Genomic DNA, 21,608 nt, shown 5'->3' on the forward strand with positions numbered 1-21,608 from the left:
TGCCTTCCACCATGGCGCTCAAATCTTATACTTAGATTATTTTTGCTCCATGGACCCTTTTCACACTTTTGGGTTTTGGAACATGGAAGTAAAGGATTGCAGGGTAAACCTCGATAGTGGTGAATTGGAGACCACAGCAAATATAATTTTTGCTTATCCATTTGCTCCAAGATCAAAAGAAAAACGCCACTATTACATTTCCACAACTTTTCAAATAAAGAAAAAAATAGAGCATTGTATTATGACAGTCAGAAGAGGGATGATGGCAAATTTTCTGTCACACTCTCAGCAGCTGTATTAGCAGCCTCATCGCAGCTGTGGTAACTCATTTTTAAAACTAATTCCAGGGTAATTTAATACATAGTACAGTGTTATAAATGTGTGCTAAATAATTAAAAAATTGCAAATATAAAAAAGTTTGCTAGATTTACGCTGCTAAATTTGGCAGAAACGCGTCATCACTCGTCTGTGAAAAGGGTCCATTATTTGGGATCCCACTTTTATTTCTATAGAATAGTATTCTGAGATGATATTCTTCTCACCACAGTTGTACAGAGCGGTTATCCGAGTTACCGTAGACTTTCAGTTCGAACCAGTCTGGCCATTCTCTGTTGACCTCTCTCATCAACAAGGCTGCTAACTAGAATTTTCTCCGAATGGTGCCGAAAACATCCAGTAAGCGGCAGTTCTGCGGGTGGAAACACCTTGTTGATGAGAGAGGTCAACAGAGAATGGCCAGACTGGTTCGAACTGACGAAGTCAACGGTAACTCAGATAACCGCTCTGTACAATTGTGGTGAGAAGAATATCATCTCAGAATGCTATTCTGAGATGCGGGTTGGCCCTGTTTTGGCGGCATGAGGTGGACCTACACAATATTAGGCAGGTGGTTTTAATGTTGTGTGTATTAGCTTATACATAGGGTGACATTCCCTTATGAAAATGAATCATGGTTTGACTACAATAAATAGTTTAACCATGATATTTGTAGTAAAACCATAGTAACCACAAAATAACCATGGGTACTACAATATTACTATAGCAAAACCATGGTTAATTTTCACAAGGGTTAAACAAATAGGGTGATGACATTAATTTGAACACAAATTTATACTTAAAGCTGAACTTTTTCTGCGTTAAAATACTTTCTCCTATCCCAGCTTAATATGCAGAGACAATTCTAAGTTAGCCATTCATAGGTTAATTTTCTCAAAAACTGTAAGCACCGTCTTTCTGTGGTGCCATGAAAATTGCTCTGTTCATTTTGAGCGACCTGCTTAGACCCGCCCAATAACGTTACTCAACCAGTGGCGTGAGTTGGGGGCGGGACTATCTCTTTGTTTGACCAACAGCAGACGGGGGGGACATGTTCAGAAAGCTGTTTTGAAAACAAAGTTTATTTTTGCAATTCCATTTGGTGGCGCTAGTGGCACAGAAATGTCATACTTCAGCTTTAAAATTCACTAATAAAGTAGAAAACACCATATTTTATATATCTGAATTGAAATATAGTGATAAACAAGTCCCTTTAAGACTGCGTGGGACTCAAGTGAATCATTTATTTGAACTAGTTCATTTACATGAACCGCCCCAAAAGAACAGACTCAGTAAAATGAACTGGAGTTCCCAATGCTAAATATAAGGGAATCATTTATTTGAACCAGTTAATTTACGTGAACTGTCTGAAAGAACTGATTCACTTCAATCCCAGCACTACATGAGGAGGAGAGGATTGTTCAGTTGAAGGCGTTTGATTGCTGCCTATGCTCCAGTTCTGCGTTCGCAAATCAACATGACAAATATAGTGTTTTGTGACGCTACAGCGCTACTTTTTGGAAATTGTAGCTTGTTACTGTAAAAGCAACAGTATTGTGAAAATAGCTAAGTTGCTGTAATGCAACAGAAAAATGTTGTTGCTGTAAAATGTTAGGTGCTTTGCTACTTCTAGTTAACTACTCCCAACACTGTAGATGTTCTTGAAATTTCTGTTTTTTACAGTATTTACACATCATATTTGACCTTTTGAGTCGTTACTCTAATGATGTTGATATTGTCTGAGGTTCCAAAAATAAGATGATTGAAAAGGTCTCAGTAGAATGCAGTAATGTCACTACTAATACTGCCAAAATATTTTGGAGTATACATATTTTACCTATTTTTTTTATATATTTTTTTATATGTGATCACCTACTATATTTTATACAAACTCAGTGAGTTTAGAATGAGTGCCCTTGACTTTTGAGCTTAAAAAAATAAACAAATAAAACTTTAAAAACTTAGCTGGTTCACTGGCTCTGCAAAAGTTCCATCAGCTTCAGTTCCAGCAAGCCTCCACTGGGTGGCAGTATTGCATTAGTTGTGGAGTTTTGCCATCAGTTATAAAGAGATCAAGGATGTCTTGATCCCCTCTCATTCTCAAAGTCAGAATCAGCTTTATTGCCAAGTATCCTTACACATACAAGGAATTTGTCTTGGTGACAGAAGCTTCCAGTGCACAAACAATACAACAAGACAGATAATAATAAAAAAAAAAAATAGAATAAAAATAAAAAGTGAATAGAAAATATAAGTATATATAGAAATACACAATAAGAATATATATATATATATATATATATATGTGTGTATAAATACAAATCTGTTATATACAGATGCAAGGGAATGTATGGCAGAAGAGGTAGGGTATGTTGGATAAATATAAATAGACTAAGCTGTGTATTGCACATAGTTATTGCTCAATGGGGCAATTTTCACTGTTCATGAGATGGATAGCCTGAGGGAAAAAACTGTTCCTGTGCCTGTTGGTTCTGGTGCTCAGTGCTCTGTAGCACTGTCCAGAAGGCAACTGTTCAAAAAGGTAGTGGACTGGGTGAGTGGGGTCCAGAGTGATTTTTTCCAGCCCTTTTCCTGACTCTTGAAGTGTACAGTTCTTGAAGAGAGGGCAGGGGGCAACCAATAATCCTCTCAGCAGTCCGAACTGTCCTTTGTAGTCTTCTGATGTCTGATTTAATAGCTGAACCAAACCAGACAGTTATTGAAGTGCAGAGGACAGACTCAGTGACTGCTGAGTAGAACTGTATCAGCATCGCCTGTGGCAGGTTGAACTTCCTCAGCTGGCGAAGGAAGTACAACCTTTGCTGGGCCTTTTTCACAATGGAGTCAATGTGGGTCTCCCACTTCAGGTCCTGTGAGATGGTAGTGCCCAGGAACCTGAATGACTCCACTGTTGCCACAGTGCTGTTTAGAATGGTGAGCGGGGTCAATGTTGGTGTGTTCCTCCTAAAGTCCACTATCATCTCCACTGTTTTGAGTTTGTTCATCTCCAGGTTATTTTTACTGCACCATTGAGCCAGCCGTTCAACCTCCCTTCTGTATACAGCCTCATCGTCATCTTGGATGAGGCCGTTGACAGTAGTGTCGTCTGCAAACTTCAGGAGCTTGACAGAGGGGTCCTTGGTGGTGCAGTCATTGGTATACAGGGAGAAGAGTAGTGGGGAGAGCACACATCCCTGGGGGGCACCAGTGCTGATCGTACATGTGCTGGAAGTTAATTTCCTGTCTCACAAGCTGCTGCCTGTTTGTCAGAAAGCTGGTAATCCACTGACAGATAGACATGGGAACAGAGAGTTGGTGTAATTTAGTCTGGAGAATAGCTGGGATGATGGTGTTGAAAGCTGAACAGAAGTCACAAAAAGGATCCTTGCATATGTCCCTGGTCTGTCCAGATGTTGCAGGATATGATGCAATCCCATGTTGACTGCATCATCCACAGACCTGTTTGCTTGATAAGCAAATCTAGAAAGTGTCCAGATCTTAAGTGCAGGTTGAGTAGCAGGAGGGGGGTTGCAGGAGGTGTTGATGTTTGTGTAAATTGAAGGTCAGAGTGGGTGTGGGGTGTGAGACTGGGCCTTTCAAATCTACAGTAGAACACATTAAAGTTGTCAGCCAGTTGTTGGTTCCCTACAGTGTTGGGGGATGGTGTCTTGAAGTTAGTAAATTATTTTAGGCCTCTCCACACTGATGCAGGGTCGTTAGCGGGAAACTTTTTTTCCCAGCTTATCAGAGTAGCTTCTTTTAGCCACTCTGATTTCCTTATTCATTTATGTTCCTGGCCTGATTGTACAAGATTTTATCCCCACTTCTGTAAGCATCCTCTTTGGCCTGAGGAAACTGCCCGAGTTTTGCTGTAAACCATGGTTTGTCATTAACTACGTTTCCATCCAAGGATTTTTTGCGAAAAATGTTTTAGCGCATCAAAATAAAGCTGATGGAAATGCAAATTATCGCTAAAATTTCAGAAGTGTCGACATAATATTTTTCCGTTTAACTCTAGCGCATAAACTCTATTGGCATTAACGCAAAAGTGTAGTGTCACATGACAGAATTTGCCCCAATCGTTAGCCTGTGTGAATCATGACGACGGTATACATCCTTGAAAGCTAATTTATTTTACGTGATTATGGATTGATCTTAACGGCATCTAGATCTGATGCTGCAAACATGACACTTGCAGGAGTGCCAACACAAATATCTCATATCATGCACATGGACAAGTGAACGGAGAACAAATGAATGGCCACTCTTTGTGATTAATATAATAACGGTAGCCATCTGTTTATTTATGAAAGTTGCTTTTCCACACCATTCAAAATAATAGACGGCAGTCACAGAATTAGCCCATTATACAAAAAAACATATCATTTCTGTGCACAAAGATGTTTTAAATTAAAAATAAATACACAATACTAGGAGAAAAGACTCTAACATAGCCCAATTCCATAAAATTATTGTTTAGCTTACTTTTGGAAAAATGCTGGCAAAATTCCCTGTATTAAATAAAATAAATTACCAAATGAAAAAAGTGTTAAATCAAAAAAATAAATTACCAAATGAAAAAAATTATATTTTTAGACCTATATATGCCTTTTCTTTACACAAACTTAAATTAGCCTTACCCTGATCTGTAGATGAAAAAAGTCAGCTGAATGACATTCTAAGAATGTTCTACACTTTTCTCAAGACTATAAACTATCAGAACTATTTGTCCAATGCTGAGTTCACTTTCAGAAAATGAGCTTTTGAACATTTTAAAACGTTTAAATATTTTAAATCTAACCCTCATTACCTTGGATCGCATTTGCTGAGCTTCTTCAGAAAATGTAAATTGCATTATGATGCTAAAATTAATTTTAGATGACAGTCAAGTTCAGTTGGTCTTTAAAAGTTGCTGGACAAATATGCGGGACATAATGCAGTTGTGATGGCATTAGATGATTGTTCAAAATAGCCTATAGAATATCAGGAATGTATCATATGTAAACCCTAATATTACACCGCATCAGTTTTTCTTTAATTGCTGTGCACACAGCATATACCCATGGATGGATGGTCGGTCCTTAAACTAAGACCGAAAGTTTCCCCCACTACTTGGTGCAGGTTGCCAGCTTGAACAGGGCCATGACGATTTGCTTTCAGGTTGGAACCAGTGGCAACCTGAGATAGGCGCAACATAAGGACCAATATTACAGTCCTATCAGAAGGGCAACTGCTCCCTTTTGATTGCAATTCCTCATCTTCTGATTGCTTTTATTTGTGAAATTAAAATGAGAGTATGCTGGCTAATTTCAATGATTGTCACAGTATTCTCCCCATTTTATCAAAACTTCTGAGGAAAAGAATTAGGGACATCTGGGAGGAGAATTAGCGATAAACACATTTCTGTATGGAAACGGCTTAAGGACAGATTTCTTTTGTGCTTAACCAAAACTTATGCGACACAGTTTTTTTTTTTTAAGCATGACGTCATCACACACACCATTTTTAACGATAAAAGGCCATTTGAATGGAAACAAGCAGAAGACCGCAAATTTCTCACATTTTTTACGCATTTTCACTTTGTTGATAACAAAATATTGCGAAAAGTGGATGGAAACTAGGCTATTGTTGTATGTTTAATAAGTCCTAGTAGGAATGCACATATCCTCATAGAGACAGATCTGTAACAGTATCTGTGAGCTCGTCCAGATTGGTGTCTGCAGCCTCAAATACACTCCAATCAGTGAAGTCAAAGCAGGCTTGTAGTTCCAGCTCTGCTTCATTGTTCCATCTTTGCAGTCTTTACTACAGGTTTAGCTGATTTTAATTTCTGTCTGTAGGTTGGAAGAAGATGAACCAGACAGTGACCAGAGAGTCCCAAAGCTGCTCTAGGGACAGAGCGATATGCATCCTTTATTGTTGTGTAGCAATGATCCAAAGTATTTTTGTCTCTGGTGGGGCATGTAATGTGCTGTCTGTATTTTGGCAGTTCATGGGTGAGGTTAGCTTTATTAAAATCTCCCTGAATAATAATAATAAGTGAGTTTGGGTATTGTTGTTCTGTGTCTGTGATTTTATCAGCCAGCTGTTGCAGCGCTGCATTCATGCACGCTTGTGGAGGAATATAAACACACACCAGAATAAATTAGAAAAACTCCCGCAGCGAGTAGAAAGGCTTACAGTTAATAAAGAGCGCTTCCAAATTAGGACAGCACATCTTTAACATTGTTACATCTGTACACCAACTTTCATTGCTGTAAAAAGCATGTTCCATTCTAGTTTGTAGGAAGTTTGTATCGTGCATTACACTAATAAAAATGCTCTCAAAAAGCCTTTGTGTATAGTGCAATACTAGCCTTTTTCTACACTCAAAAATATTATTCTATACTATTTTTAAGATTTACACATTTCAATTTGGTAAGAAAACTCCTAGCAAATTGAACTGAGCAATCTTTAACAAATTTAAATGAATAAAATATATACGTTTTATTCATCAATTTAACAATTTAGTTTTGAAATTTAATACATACTACTTAGAAATACTCTAAAATATATTTTTTGTGTGTCAAAACTGTGTTGTATACATTGTACACTTCCTACTATTTCTTTTTAAACATACTAAGTAGGTATTGTTCCACTATAAATGTAACAAACAGGTGCTATGTTGTGAAATTAGAAGTGCTGTCCAGTTATCATAAAAATAAAATAAAATAAATATATATATATATATATATATATATATATATATATATATATATTTATTTATTATTTTATTATAATTTTTTTTGTTTTTTTTTTGTTGTGTTAAATCAACTTTTGGTAGTCCGATTAAAATAATGTCAAAAAGACTTTACATTTTGCATTTTGCAAACATAGCAGAAAGTTGTAGAAATGTTGTATGACTGGCTAACTGTATATTATCCCTTGTACGAACTCTACATCTGTTTATGTCACTTGTCCAGCCCAGCTTCGTGTCCTCCTGGTGTCTGATTCATCTTCCTCTTCCTCCAGAGCGGCTGCATTGGAGCAGTTTAAGTCGCTGGGTGCCGAACCCTTGGAGGTGGATATTAAGGAGTCAGGGGAAGGCCAGGGCGGCTACGCTAAGGAGATGTCCAAGGAGTTTATCGATGCAGAGATGAAGCTGTTTGCCAAGCAGTGTTTGGATGTTGACATCCTTATCAGTACTGCGCTTATTCCCGGTATGCATACCTGCAAGATTCATTCCCTCCCCATGCCCTCTTTTACCATCGTACACCCTTCTCTGCACTGACAGACGCAGATGAGTGATCATGCTTTTGGTGATGCTCTGAAAATGAAATTTTAATGAAATTCTGTCATTAATCACTTTCATGTTGTTCCGAATGCATATGACTTTCTTTCTTGCATGGAACACAAAAGGAGATGTTAGGCAGAATGTTAGTCTCAGTCACCATTCACTTTTACTCTATGGAAAAGTTGCAATGAAAGTGGATGGTGACTGAGGCTAACATTCTGCCTAATAGTAATTTGATAAACGAGGGAGCATTAGGAATATGATAGCTATCCCAAACATAGCCTATTTTTGTTTGATGTTAGTGACTCAAATTACTAATTTCCCCTTAAACTAAAGCTAATTTACAGATCAAACGGCTTTGGCATTGTAGATATGGTTCATGTTCATCTTAAAGTAATGTTCCGCTTAGTTAAGCTCAGTTGACAGCATTTGTGGCATAATGTTGATTACCACAAGAATTTATTTCAACTCGTTCCTCCTTTGCTTTAAAAAAAGTCAAAACCGAAGTTACAGTGAGGCACTTACAATGGAAGTGAATGGGGACAATGAAAGTGAATGTGGCAAATTGTTGGAGGGTTTAAACAGAGAAATGTGAGTTATAATTTTATAAAAGCACTTGCATTAATTCTTCGGTTAAAAGTCATGTATTATTTGTGCTGTAAAGTTGTTAAATTGTCATTTTAGGGTTTTAGGGTTTGTTGACATTACATCGTCATGGTAACGAAATTGTAAAAACTGGCTATAAATTTACACAGTAAGGTTAGTATGTGATTTTTATCACATTAAAATCATGTTTACACGCATATACTTGATGTCTTGTGTCTCTAAACTTTTGAAACAGTATTTTAACATACAAAAATTGGCCACATTCACTTCCATTATAAGTGCCTCACTGGAACCCAAATTTCTGCTTTTTTTAAAGGTGCAGTAAGTAAGATTTTAGCAAGGATTTAGCTGGTCCCAGAAGTACTTGTGGTTTTGGACTATACTGATACCCATCGTCCTGGAGTGCTGTCGCTTCACACCAAATGTGTTTGTTTATCTTCTGTTTTGTTACTTTTAGTCTTTTTTTTTATCCGTCTCATATTACACACATCCCTGTAACGGACATTTTTCTATTCAATCCAATCGAAATGCTTATCCGTGATCCGCGCCGAGTGCTGTGGGTCGTAGCTTTTTGTTTAATCACTCCAGCAGGGACCTCTTTTCTTTGGACATTTTATCTATCTTTCTACTTTTTTTTCCATTCTGTTTGGACTGTCTTGTGGATCACACTCCTGTTTATCAATACAGTACGATCATTGGTACCATTGATGACCATTACATGACACAGTGCCATGTGTTTGTAACATGACAGTGCCCATGAGGGGGTGACCTGCTCTATGTAAAATTAAACAGCTTTTATAGGGTTTTTGATATGACTGTAGTCTTGATCTCATGTAAGTCTACATCATTTTCAACATATTTCTAAAAAATTGTATTAATGTCTTTGTGTAAAACTTTAATTACCAAAAACTAACCACGTGCACCTTTAAAGAAGGGACGAGTCGAAATGAATTTTTGTGGTAATCAACATTATGCCACGAATGCTGTCGATTGAGCTGAGCTTAACTTGTACTGAACCCAGAACATTCCTTTTAAGCATGTTTTGTCCCAATCTTTATGACCAAAAGCTAATTAAAATCAGCCTTTGTCCATAATCGGAAATGTTTACCAAGTTTCCCTAGTGTCATAACAGAGTCGTTCCATGCTTGAGATTGGCAGAAAGCTGTCTTTTCACTCTCTGTGTTGCTTGCTCAGTACCGCTGGCACTTGTGAATACAGTTCCTGTGACTTTTCATGGTCATGAACATCCCTGGTATCACTCCTATGTCACAGTATATTATTTTCATCCCTGAAGCCACTATGGAGCATCTAGTAGGACTTTTTGTACACAATACAAATGTATGCACGAATTGCATACCTGACAATTTTTTAGCATGCTCGGGTTGGTAAAACGCGCATAGTTCATTTAACTTGTATCAGAAAAATCTGTTTATTTGTTTTAAAACCGACCAGCCGCAAAGCAGCTTATCTGTGTATTAGGTTGCATGGTTAAAAGGCAGATCAGAGGACTCTTATTAAATGCATAATCAGTCATGGTTTTGGTTTACCAATCTCACTGTGATGAAATTATTATGCAGGTCGGAAGGCCCCTGTGCTGATTACTAAGGAAATGGTTGAAACCATGAAAGACGGTTCAGTGGTGGTGGACCTTGCAGCAGAGGCTGGGGGTAACATCGAGACCACGGTTCCTGGAGAACTGTCAGTTCACAAAGTGAGGACAGTACAACATGCAAGGGGTGTTGCATGAGCAATATTTTTCTTGTTTATCAGGAAGGTTTGGGAATATGTTGTTCTGAGTAACTTCAGAATTCACTGTCCAAATTTTTGTGTTAAGCCTGTCAAGAACATGGCTGGATGTTTATAGGGGATTTCTTGTTTGTTTTTTTGTGTATAGTGACATCTCATGGCCTTAGTTTCATGACAATTTAGAATATTTTATTGTAGTGTAATATAGTAATTATATCTTTTTTACAGTTTTTCTCTTTTTTTTTAGCATAAATTAGTAAATTAATAATTCACCATATATTATATTTATTACTTAAACTGATAGATCTAATAAACTATACTGCCATGATGTATTAATACTTCATTTTAATAAAATATAAAATAAATAATAGTTATTTATTTTTAAATATATATTTAGTTCATGTAATTGTAATGACAATGCCTTAGCGGAATACCACTACTTTCAGGAGCAATGCATAACATACATAAAATATCAGCAAAAATGTTTATACATGTTTTGGTGCTATGTACTGTATATCTGTGCATGTTTCTATGACTAACTGTTTAATAAAATGTTTTAAAAGTGCTAGTACTTTTCTGTTCCATAGGGTGTGATCCACGTCGGCTACACTGATCTCCCTAGTCGCCTCCCAACTCAGGCCAGCACATTGTACTCCAACAACATCATCAAACTTATTCGTGCCATCAGCCCAGACAAGGACATTTTTTACTTTGACGTCAAAAATGAGTTTGACTATGGCACCATGGACCACGTCATTCGAGGTTCAGTAGTTATGCAGGTAAAGAATTTTTTTTTTTAATTTCCTACGGCACCCCAACCACTGAAAAATAAGTAAAGAAACAAATATGCTTTTAAAAATGCTTAAAATATTTAATATATTATAAATATTAACAAATTAAATTAAAACTAGTAGTATATAAGCGTTTCTAACGTAATGATTGCTTCATGCTTTTAAAGTAATTATTCAAGAGCCAGTAATAAAATAGAGAACAGAGTAAACAGTGCTCTACGTTTCTCAGTTACAGCAGCAATTAAACATTAAATATCGTAATATAAAAACATTAAAGTAGTAATGTAATGCAAAATGCTTAAATTGTTGACAATCTTTAGTGTGTGATTATTAGATATCGTTATTCTAATAGATATTATTAGATGGGTTTGTTAAACTTAAAGGGATAGTTCACCCAAAAATGAAAATAGTCTTATTTACTCACACTCATGATATCCCAGGTGTGTATGACATTCTTTCTTCTGCTGAACACATTTGAAGAAAAAAATCTTGGCTCATTAGATCCTTAAAATGAAAGTTGATGATGATTTCACTTTTGAAGCTCCAAAAATCACAGACAGTCAGCATAAATATCATCGATATGACTCCAGTGGTTAAATTGTCTTCTAAAGTGATAAGATCACTTTTGGTGCGAAAAAATATAAATATTTAAGTACTTTTTTTCCTGTATTCCAACGCTTCCGGTAAGCTTCACGAGAGGGTGGAGTCCAAGCAGTCTCTTGTGTGATGTATTCCCATTACCATGATACAGACATAATCTCATGTTCTTTACTCAGTTGAGACATCCAGGATAAACACACAAATGCACCATTGTGAGTAAAGAAACAGATAAATACAGATCTAAACCAAAACCAACCAAGCTACTGTACAGCATTCCTCCCCCTCACATATAAACAGCACTGCTCTTCCGGGTGTGTCACACATGCGTCAGTTCTCACGTCTCACATGCCAACGCAATTATATCACGTGCATACCGCTGCAGAACGGAAGCAATGGTTTATAGTTAAGAAACTAATTACATATTGATCTCTTTTGCACCAAAATTGATCGTGTTGCTTTGGAAGACATTAATTTAACAGCTGGTGCTGTATGGATGACGTTTACGCTGACTGTCTGTGATTTTGGAGCTTCAAAAGTGAAATCATCATCCACTTGCATTTTAAGGACCTACTGAGCTAAGATATTTTTCTAATTTTCTTCAAATGCGTTCTGGTGAAGAAAGAGTCATACACACCTGGGATATCATGAGGGTGAGTAAATAATGAGAGAATTTTCATTTTTGGGTGAACTGTCCCTTTAATAGGCTATTAATTCCATGCTATCAGAGTTTAACTGAGAAGTAGACCTGTCATTAAAATGTATTGGGCTTAAAGCTACTAGAGATATCCAGCCGAAGACAGTGAGTCTTTTTATTATTTTCTTGTCAATATTGCTGTTTGATTAATATTAAGGATATAACAGACAGCAGCAGGTCTATTAGGTTGCATTTGCACATTGCACAATTCAGATATTTTAAGATTATTGTCCTGTCTGCTTACACTCACGTGATACAGTACAATAATGGCTATGTTTACATTAATATTGCATCACGGCAGATTTTGTCTCTTCAAGAGGGGCATTTTGACTAAGAAGCGTATTTAACAGTTAACCGTATTCTCAGCGAGACACGAGCACACACGCGCAGACATACACGTGAGCGTTTGAAAGCAGCCAGCTGTACTCGCAGTGCGCGGGTACCAAATTAGTTCTTGGTACTGCCGGTACTTCGCTAGCAATTAAATAAAAATAAAAAAATATATATATATATATATATATATATATATATATATATATATATATATATATATATATCCCAATGTTGGAATGCCCAATTCCCTCTACTTTAGTAGGTCATCGTGGTGGCGCGGTTACTCACCTCAGTCCAGGTGGCGGAGGACGAATCTCAGTTGCCTCCGCTTCTGAGTCCGTCAATCCGTGCATCTTACCATGCACCCCATTGAGAGCGAGAACCACTAATTGCAACCACGAGGAGGTTAACCCATGTTACTCTACCCTCCCTAGCAACCGGGCCAATTTGGTTGCTTAGGAGACATGGCTGGAGTCATTCAGCACGCCCTGGATTCGAACTCGCGACTCCAGGGGTGGTAGTCAGCGTCAATACTCGCTGAGCTACCCAGGCACCCCAGCAATTAAAATATTGAACTGAGCAGAGATTCTGTGGCACCCCTAACCGAACATGGCAGCATACAGTTTGGGAACCTGCAGTTTGGGAACCACCACACTAGTGGCACAGACATTTCACACTTTGGCTGCTTAAAATGCCTTGCTTAAAGCTGAAGGATGTGAGCAATTTTACATTTATAACTTAATGTCACTCTGGCACTAGTTTAGCTGTCAAGCGGATGAGTGTTGGTGTAATTTTAATTTTGACTCTCCATCTTTCTATGTTCAGGATGGAAAAATACTTTTCCCTGCACCACAGCCTAAAAACGTCCCAGTGGCTGCACCTCCGAAACAAAAGAGTGTCCTTGAGCTGGAGAAAGAAAAGGCTGCCACTGTCTCGCCCTTCAGAGCCACCCTAAACACTGCTGGGCTTTACACCGGAGGTAAATCACAGTCCGACTTCCCTCTCTGCCTCTCTCTTCCCGCTGATCTCTCCTGGTCCCCTGGGGCTAATATGAAAGCAGCTCCCCATGTATTTTAAGAGGAAAAGGCAGCTGCATTGGCGGTCTCTTTCATTCAACTATGTTAATAAGGCTATCGTACGTTTAAAATGGCCCCTTTATTGCCTTTTAGATTAATTCGATTTTTATTTGTGTCCTTTTACCCACTTTAGCAGAGGTTTTTCAGTCCAAAGACCCCGTATAGAGAGAGAGAGCAGGGATTATACATTAGATGTTATAAACAAACTCAGCAAAAATAGAAATGTCCTCTCACTTTCAACTGCTTTTATTTTTAGCAAACTTAACATGTGTAAATATTTGTATGAACATAAAAAGATTCAACAACTAAGACATAAACTGAACAAGTTTCACAGACATGTGACTAACAGAAATGGAATAATGTGTCCCTGAACAAAGGGGGGTGGGGGTCAAAATCAAAAGTAACTGGTGTGGCCACCAGCTGCATTAAGTACTGCAGTGCATTTCCTCCTCATGGACTGCACCAGATTTGCCAGTTCTTGCTGTGAGATGTTACCCCACTCTTCCACCAAGGCACTTGCAAGTTCCCGGACATTTCTGGGGGGAATGGCCTTAGCCCACACCCACCGATCCAACAGGTCCCAGACGTGCTCAATGGGATTGAGATACGGGCTCTTCGCTGGCCATGGCAGAACACTGACATTCCTGTCTTGCAGGAAGTCACACACAGAACGAGCAGTATGGCTGGTGGCATTGTCATGTTGGAGAGTCATGTCAGGATGAGCCTGCAGGAAGGGTACCACATGTCTTCCCTGTAACGCACAGCGTTGAGATTGCCTGCAATGACAACAAGCTCCATCCGATGATGCTGTGACACACCGCTCCAGACCATGATGGACCCTCCACCTCCAAATCGATCCCGCTCCAGAGAACAGGCCTCGGTGTAACGCTCATTCCTTTGATAAACGCGAGTTCGACATCACCCCTGATGAGACAAAACCGCGACTCGTCTATAAAGAGCACTTTTTGCCAGTCCTGTCTGGTCCAGCGAAGCTGGGTTTGTGCCCATAGGTGACGTTGTTGCCGGTGATGTCTGGTAAGGACCTGCCTTACAACAGGCCTACAAGCCCTCAGTCCAGCCTCTCTCAGCCTATTGCGGACAGTCTGAGCACTTATGGATGGTTTGTGCATTCCTGGTGTAGCTCGGGCAGTTGTTGTTGCCATCCTGTACCTGTCCCGCAGGTGTGATATTCGGATGTACCGATCCTGTGCAGGTGTTGTTACACGTGGTCTGCCACTGCGAGGATGATCAGCTGTCCTTCCTGTCTCCCTGTAGCGCTGTCTTAGGCCTCTCACAGTACGGACATTGCAATTTATTGCCCTGGCCACATCTGCAGTCCTCATGCCTCCATGGAGCATGCCTAAGGCACGTTCATGCAGATGAGCAGGGACCCTGGGCATCTTTCTTTTGGTGTTTTTGGAGTCAGTAGAAAGGTCTCTTTAGTGTCCTAAGTTTTTATAACTGTGACCTTAATTGCCTACCGTCTGTAAGCTGTTAGTGTGTTAATGACCGTTCCACAGGTGCATGTTCACTAATTGTTTGTGGTTCATTGAACAAGTTTGGAAAACATTATATAAACCCTTTACATTAAAGATCTGTAAAGTTATTTGGATTTTTACAAAATTCTTTAAAATACAGTGTCCTGAAAAAGGGATGTTTTTTTTTTTTTTTTTGCTGAGTATATATATATATATATATATATTTATTTACACTGGCGGCCAAAAGTTTGGAATAATGTACAGATTTTGCTCTAATGGAAATAAATTGGTACTTTTATTCACCAAAGTGGCATTCAACTGATCACAATGTATAGTCAGGATATTAATAACATGAAAAATTACTGGCTCTAAGAAGGACAGAAAGAGATATGGAAGGCCAGATGTACAACTAAACAAGAGGATAAGTACATCAGAGTCTCTAGTTTGAGAAATAGACACCTCACATGTCCTCAGCTGACAGCTTCATTGAATTCTACCCGCTCAACACCAGTTTCATATACAACAGTAAAGAGAAGACTCAGGGGTGCAGGCCTTATGGGAAGAATTGCAAAGAAAAAGACACTTTTGAAACAGAAAAACAAAAAGAAAAGGTTAGAGTGGGCAAAGAAACACAGACATTGGACAACAGATAATTGGAAAAGAGTGTTATGGATCTTAACCCCATTGAGCTTTTGTGGGATCAGCTAGACTGTAAGGTGCGTGAGAAGTGCCCGACAAGACAGACACATCTATGGCGAGTGCTACAGGAAGCGTGGGCTGAAATGTCACCTGAGTATCTGGACAAACTGACAGCTAGAATGCCAAGGATCTGCAAAGCTGTCATTGCTGCATGTAGAGGATTTTTTGATGAGCTGTTTGAAGTAGTTTAAGAAGTTCTGAACATTTTTTTCAAATGGTAATAGTAATTTTTCACGTTATTAATGTCCTGACTATATATTGTGATCAGTTGCTTGCCACTTTGGTGAGTAAAAGTACCAATTTCTTTCCATAAGAAAAAAATCTGTACATTATTCCAAACTTTTGGCCACCAGTGTATGTAATGCTTCTGTGCGAGACACTGAAAAAACAAATCACATAAAATTAGTTTGAGATTAAACAATAAATGCGGATCTCATGTTAAAGACCCCTGCAACCATCTTCATTGCTTAGAAATCACAGAAATGGCAGCTCTTCTGTTTGGTGCTTTTTTTCCCCCTAAAAATGTGTTTAGACTCAAAAGCCCTGATAAAAAAAAAAACTAGACAAATTAATTCTATTGGTTGCAGACAGCCAGAGCACTTGTGAGGAGAGACAGCGCTGGCTAAACATCAAAGAGTTCACTTCCTCAGACAAGCCACAAATACAAGTTGCATGTAAATAAACACCGGCTGATAAACAAACATGCAAATGTGATCTTCCTTCCCTTTCATGGTGTGCCGTATCTGTATGAGTTTAGCTACGGAGAATCCTGACTTGCCCGGAAGACCGAAAATCACTGCCTTTTGAAATCAGAATTGATCACATAATTGCAGCACAAGCTGTTTTGTTTTCCATACCACCTTGGCATTTTTTGGCTTCTGAATGCCAGGAAACTGGAATGATATGATTAAGGTTATAGTCACCCTTCCTTTCTGAAGTGAATGTCTGGCTTTTGTGAGTTGGCAATGCAGGGGTGCCTGTTCAACCTACCTGTACATTGTAAATGGTAGTTCTTCATATATAGACCCCAAAATATGCAATATATAAAAAATCTAAATCAAACTTTCACTATGTTATCAGTATGCCACGTTTTCGTCCTTACACTATTCATACATTTTACATTCAGAACTTTCGTTGTTTATAAACACATTTCAGGTAGAGAAAAAAATTGTCTTTGCATAAGTGATAGATGATAGTGTCTGTTTTTTCTTTATGCATTTTTTTTCTTTATTCTTTTTCCACCTTCCCGATTGCTGTTCTGTTCTCTCACTCTGGGACCTTTTTTGTGTACTTCATTCTGATTAGCAAGATCTCGTCTGTTCAGAATATGTACACCAATTAGAATGGCGAATAAACATCACAGAATTCTGAGTAAAAAATACAATTGCACCTTGTTGCCGTTTAAAAATTGCACATGCTCATATCATATGCAATTAATTGAGCAGCCCTAGTGTTCCCCTATTCTGATTTTGGTGGACAGCGACAGAGCTGATTATTCTCTCTTCTGCATTCTAAAACCCTTTATTTTGTTAAAACATTTATTAAGGGAAGATAAAAAAAAAAAAAAATAATAATAAAAAAAAGAAAACTGCTACAAAAACTTTTGTATTGACTTATTCCCTACCAACATTTTTTTTAAATAAATTATATCAGATTCCAAACTTTTTTGGACAACAAAATGTTTGTTGAAATTGAATTTCTTATTTGTTCTCAGGTCTGGCTTCAATGATTGGTCTTGGGCTTTGTGCTCCTAATGCTGCTTTCACTCAGATGGTTACAACCTTTGGCCTGGCAGGAATTGTAGGATACCACACCGTATGGGGTGTTACTCCTGCTCTTCACTCGCCACTTATGTCAGTTACAAATGCCATTTCAGGTAAGTTACTTAAAACAAACCCCAGAATAAATAAATCCTAGATGATTTGTTTTAACGAGCTGTTTTAACTTTGACGTCAAGTCATTTTTATTTGTAAAGCAGTTTTCACAACACACATCGTTTAAAAGCAGCTTTACAGAAAATCATGCATTAACAGAAAATGAAAGTAATATTTGTGAAGTCTTAGAGTCATCATTGTGTAGTTTGATTAAATATGATTGTAAATTGTGTATAAAAATAAATGATTAAATAATAATTGTATTTAGAACCCCAGTGAGCAAGCCGAAGGCGACTGTGGCAAGGAGCACAGAACTCTATAAGATGTTGGGAGAAACCAGGCTCACTGTGGGGGCCAGTTCCCCTCTGGCTAACATCATAAATATAATGCCAATATTAGTTATTTATGTGCAGTGCAAGTCATGGTTTAAAATTAAAAACTGTCTGACTCTGGTAACCTTGGGGTATGAATCCCGAGGTTGAGACAGGGAAACAAATAGAATAATATTAGCGTAGATGCCTTTACATTTTTTGCAATTATAGATCATGATAAATGTTCCTAGTTCCGGCAGACCAGAAACTGGTTCATTTTGACGTGAAGTCAAAATGAAATCAAAATTGACCCTATTTAGTTTCTTAATAAAATTTCTGTTAATAAACATCAAAACATTCCTGGTTGTGTTCTGCATTATTTATCAGTGCACGCCATTCCAAAGGAAAAAGAAAGTTTGTCTTTTGTAATCTTTCTAAATGATCTTGCTGTGCCTCTGGCACTACTTTCCTTTTCCACTGACTGCACAGTCACCTAGCCTGTGCAGGCTATTGGGTAGCTATTTTGACTTTAAAGCCTGGCTCAGGTTTGGTATGGAACGCCCACTTTTATAAATCCAATCAACTCCCGATGAATAAAATAAAGTCCTGTCAAACATTTTTTTTATTTACTCGTTCAATATCCTGTTTCACTTGGACTTGTGACATTATGGAAGTAAAATGGGTTGTTAGTGGTATTTTATCTTGACTTAAATTAACAACTGAAACAGTATAATATTCTATCGTCTTCCTACATAAGCCTACTAATGAAGCTGCTACTAAAGAAATGAAGTATCAGTTGCTGCAGTGAAAGGTTGAAAGTTTTCCATGTATGCCAGTAATGCCACAATATTTTTGTCCTAAGTTAGTATGGCTGTAGTTATGAAAGTGCTTCAAAAAGAAATAAATTGTTTTCTTTGGTATCTAAAATTTTATTTTCGCTTACAAGCACAGGTCATCAAAGCGTTCAAGTGGGTGTGAATTACCCACTTGCTTTAATGAGCAGAAAATGTCACCTAATTCACCTAAAGGTGATTTAATTATTTTTCTTCTTCCCACCATTGAGTTAGTGTCTTTGACGGGCCGAGGTGGCCCACCCTTTAAGTTCTTCATTAATCTAGATGTGAGAGCCCAGGCTTCAGTAGTCTACTGAAGTAGAGGATGTAACCAACAGCCAGGCAAATCAATGATGCTTCTGTGCTTCGTTAAGCTTTTATTCATTTCTCTCAGCAGGTCTTAAGACCAGGAAAGGTTTCATTTTTTTTAACGAGTCTTTGGTGGTCTACATTAAAGAGACATTTATGTCAAGAGAGCTGTAAACTTCAGATTGAGAGTGTTGGCGAATCAACCGAAGCAATTAGTTCTCCTCGACCTACTGCACAGTTCCTTTGAATTAGTTTATTAGTCTTGTGGAGACAGTCTCTTGCTTTTTCGCCTTGTCTTATGTGTATGAGGTGTTAACGCTACATATTTGACACTTATTGAACTTTGTGTCTTTCACAGGACTGGAAATGTGAGTCCGTTGTGGGATTTGCTTATTACTGTGCCAGAAGTAATAAAACTCGCACAAAAAGTTACCGAGACGTTAAGACACTAATGTGGAATTTCTGTCCCTCATTGAAAGTGTGGGAGAACTTTTCCAGAAGCATAAAGTTACTTTTGATTTTGCTCTTGATGGAGTAGAGTTCCTCTCAAGCTCTTTAATCTACCTGAAACTGGTGAATCAGAATGATCTACTATCTCCATATCTCAATATAAGACTGTTTGAACATTTGAAGATCTGATCTAAGGAATCTTGTGGATGAAGTTAGGCTATTGGATATTGGTTTTGGGTCCATTTAGGCAATATGACCGTGACTCACTGAATGTGTCATTGCTTAAAAGAGCCCCTCTTTCCAAATACCTCATAGCTTTCACCCTTTTGATCATAGTGGTGGATCTTTGATGGCTCAGACAGTCGGAAATTTTATCCAGCCCGGAATAATAGAAAATTAGGATAAAACAAAATTTGCTTGTACATTTCAAATGGTTTCAAACATCTTTTATTTTTATCCAAGGGTTTTGTTATACAGATATCCAGACCTCTGCATGTGCATGTCTGGGTGCGTGTGTGGTGGTGCGTGCCTGCGGTGGTTTACAAATCTTCTGTTGCATTTCCTGCAGCATTGTGGTAGTGTACACTTGGCTCATGAGTCTAGTCTGTGATCAATTTTAACTTCGGAATTACAAAGTAATAGGAAATGCTTAGCAACAGTTACACACCTCATTGACTTAAGAGACCACTAACTAACAGGGCCACCTCAGGTTTGGTCAGTCAAGAGTCGACGCTGCAGAAGCATTTGAAAGCGATTTTAAAGAGGTGATTCTTATCAGATTTCCCTCTGGAATTCCAGTGTTGTCCTCGTTAATCACTGATCAAAACGAGTTACAAATGACTTGTTTTGAGCACTGTGTGCACTGAACCAGTGTGAAGTGTATTGCATAATACAGGGGATCTTAATCTTTTTTTGGTCCGCAACCAGTTTTTTAGGTTCCAAAATAAAATGTAAGGATCTCACAGGTGGAAAATGATGTACTTAAAGGGACAGTTCACCCAAAAATGTAAATTCTCTCATTTACTCACCCTCATGCCATCACAGGTATGTATAACTTTCTTCTGCAGAATACAAATGAAGATTGTTAGAAGAATATTTCAGCTCTGTAGGTCCATGCAATGCAAGTGAATGGGTGCCAAAATTTTGACGCTCCAAAAAGCACATAAAGGCGTCACAAGTAATCCAAAAGGACTCCAGTGTTTTAATCCATATTTTCAGAAGTGATATGATAGGTGTGGGTGAGAAACAGATCAATGTTTAAGTCTTTTTTTGTTTGAAATTTGTCTCCTTGCCCAGTAGGGGGCGGTATGCATGAAGAATGTGAATCACCAAAAACACAAGAAGAAGAATATAAAAGTGATCTGTTTCTCACCCACACATCACTTCTAAAGACATTGATTTAACCACTGGAGTCTTATGGATTACTTTTATGCTGACTTGTGTGATTTTTGAAGCAGGGGTATTCCATTAAAATTATAAGAGGTCCGGTCTCTACAATTCCTTCCCAGCAGAGGTCTGGATAATACGTAGCTTGCATGGTGTCAGTAGTCATATGGCTATGAAATTATATAATATATATTTTTTCAATAGTTTTAATAACTTGCCACGTTGGCAGCAATAGTAGCCTACTTTGTAAAGAAATTAAAAATAAATCCTAAACAGTCAAAATAGTCTCTTCAAAACTGGGCAGGGATGAGTATATTGGGGGCCCAGAGACAGCCAAAGTAAAGGGGTCTGAGGGATCTTCTACCAAAGGATTAAAATATTTAATCAATATGAATATTAAAAGATGAGATCGGTAGTTAGTTTTGAAGCTGAATGACAGCAGTCCAGTTTTTGTTTTTAAATATTTTTACATTCAGAATATATAGAAGGTGTATGGGATATAGGAGGCCTTTTGAAGGATAAAACTACTGTATGGGGGTTCAGGGGTGTCCCCTGAGAGAAAATGTATACAAATTTTAAAGTCTGAATTGACCATTTTTCCTTAAAATGAGAATCTATGAACAAACAAACAATTTACATAACAGTGAAGCATTAAAATACTACTTGCTTAAAGTGTAAATAGGCTTTCCTTGCCATCCATGATGACATCTCTGATTTTCACAAAATTAGAACAAATATATGGTTTTTATTATAAAAAAGGCTCCTAACATCAGGCTTTATGAAGCGCCTCATGTCGTGCGGAGAGCAGGAATAAGCACGTAGCGCTGGATGCAA

The 21,608-nt window shown here is 38.0% G+C and overlaps 1 protein-coding gene across 3 annotated transcripts in view; it reads left to right on the forward strand.

Annotated features, from left to right (window-relative positions):
- The window catches only part of nnt (nicotinamide nucleotide transhydrogenase), a 71,553-nt gene that overhangs the window by 21,776 nt on the left and 28,169 nt on the right, over nucleotides 1–21,608 (forward strand). For all 3 annotated transcript variants that reach the window (XM_051681684.1, XM_051681683.1, XM_051681682.1), the window contains exons 7-11: nucleotides 7,327–7,514; nucleotides 9,772–9,905; nucleotides 10,528–10,719; nucleotides 13,184–13,337; nucleotides 17,326–17,487. In XM_051681684.1, the coding sequence (XP_051537644.1) occupies nucleotides 7,327–7,514; nucleotides 9,772–9,905; nucleotides 10,528–10,719; nucleotides 13,184–13,337; nucleotides 17,326–17,487 (830 nt within the window). The remainder of the gene's footprint in view (nucleotides 1–7,326; nucleotides 7,515–9,771; nucleotides 9,906–10,527; nucleotides 10,720–13,183; nucleotides 13,338–17,325; nucleotides 17,488–21,608) is intronic.

Source organism: Myxocyprinus asiaticus, chromosome 40 (assembly GCF_019703515.2).
Source record: "Myxocyprinus asiaticus isolate MX2 ecotype Aquarium Trade chromosome 40, UBuf_Myxa_2, whole genome shotgun sequence".
Taxonomy (NCBI): Eukaryota; Metazoa; Chordata; class Actinopteri; order Cypriniformes; family Catostomidae; genus Myxocyprinus; species Myxocyprinus asiaticus.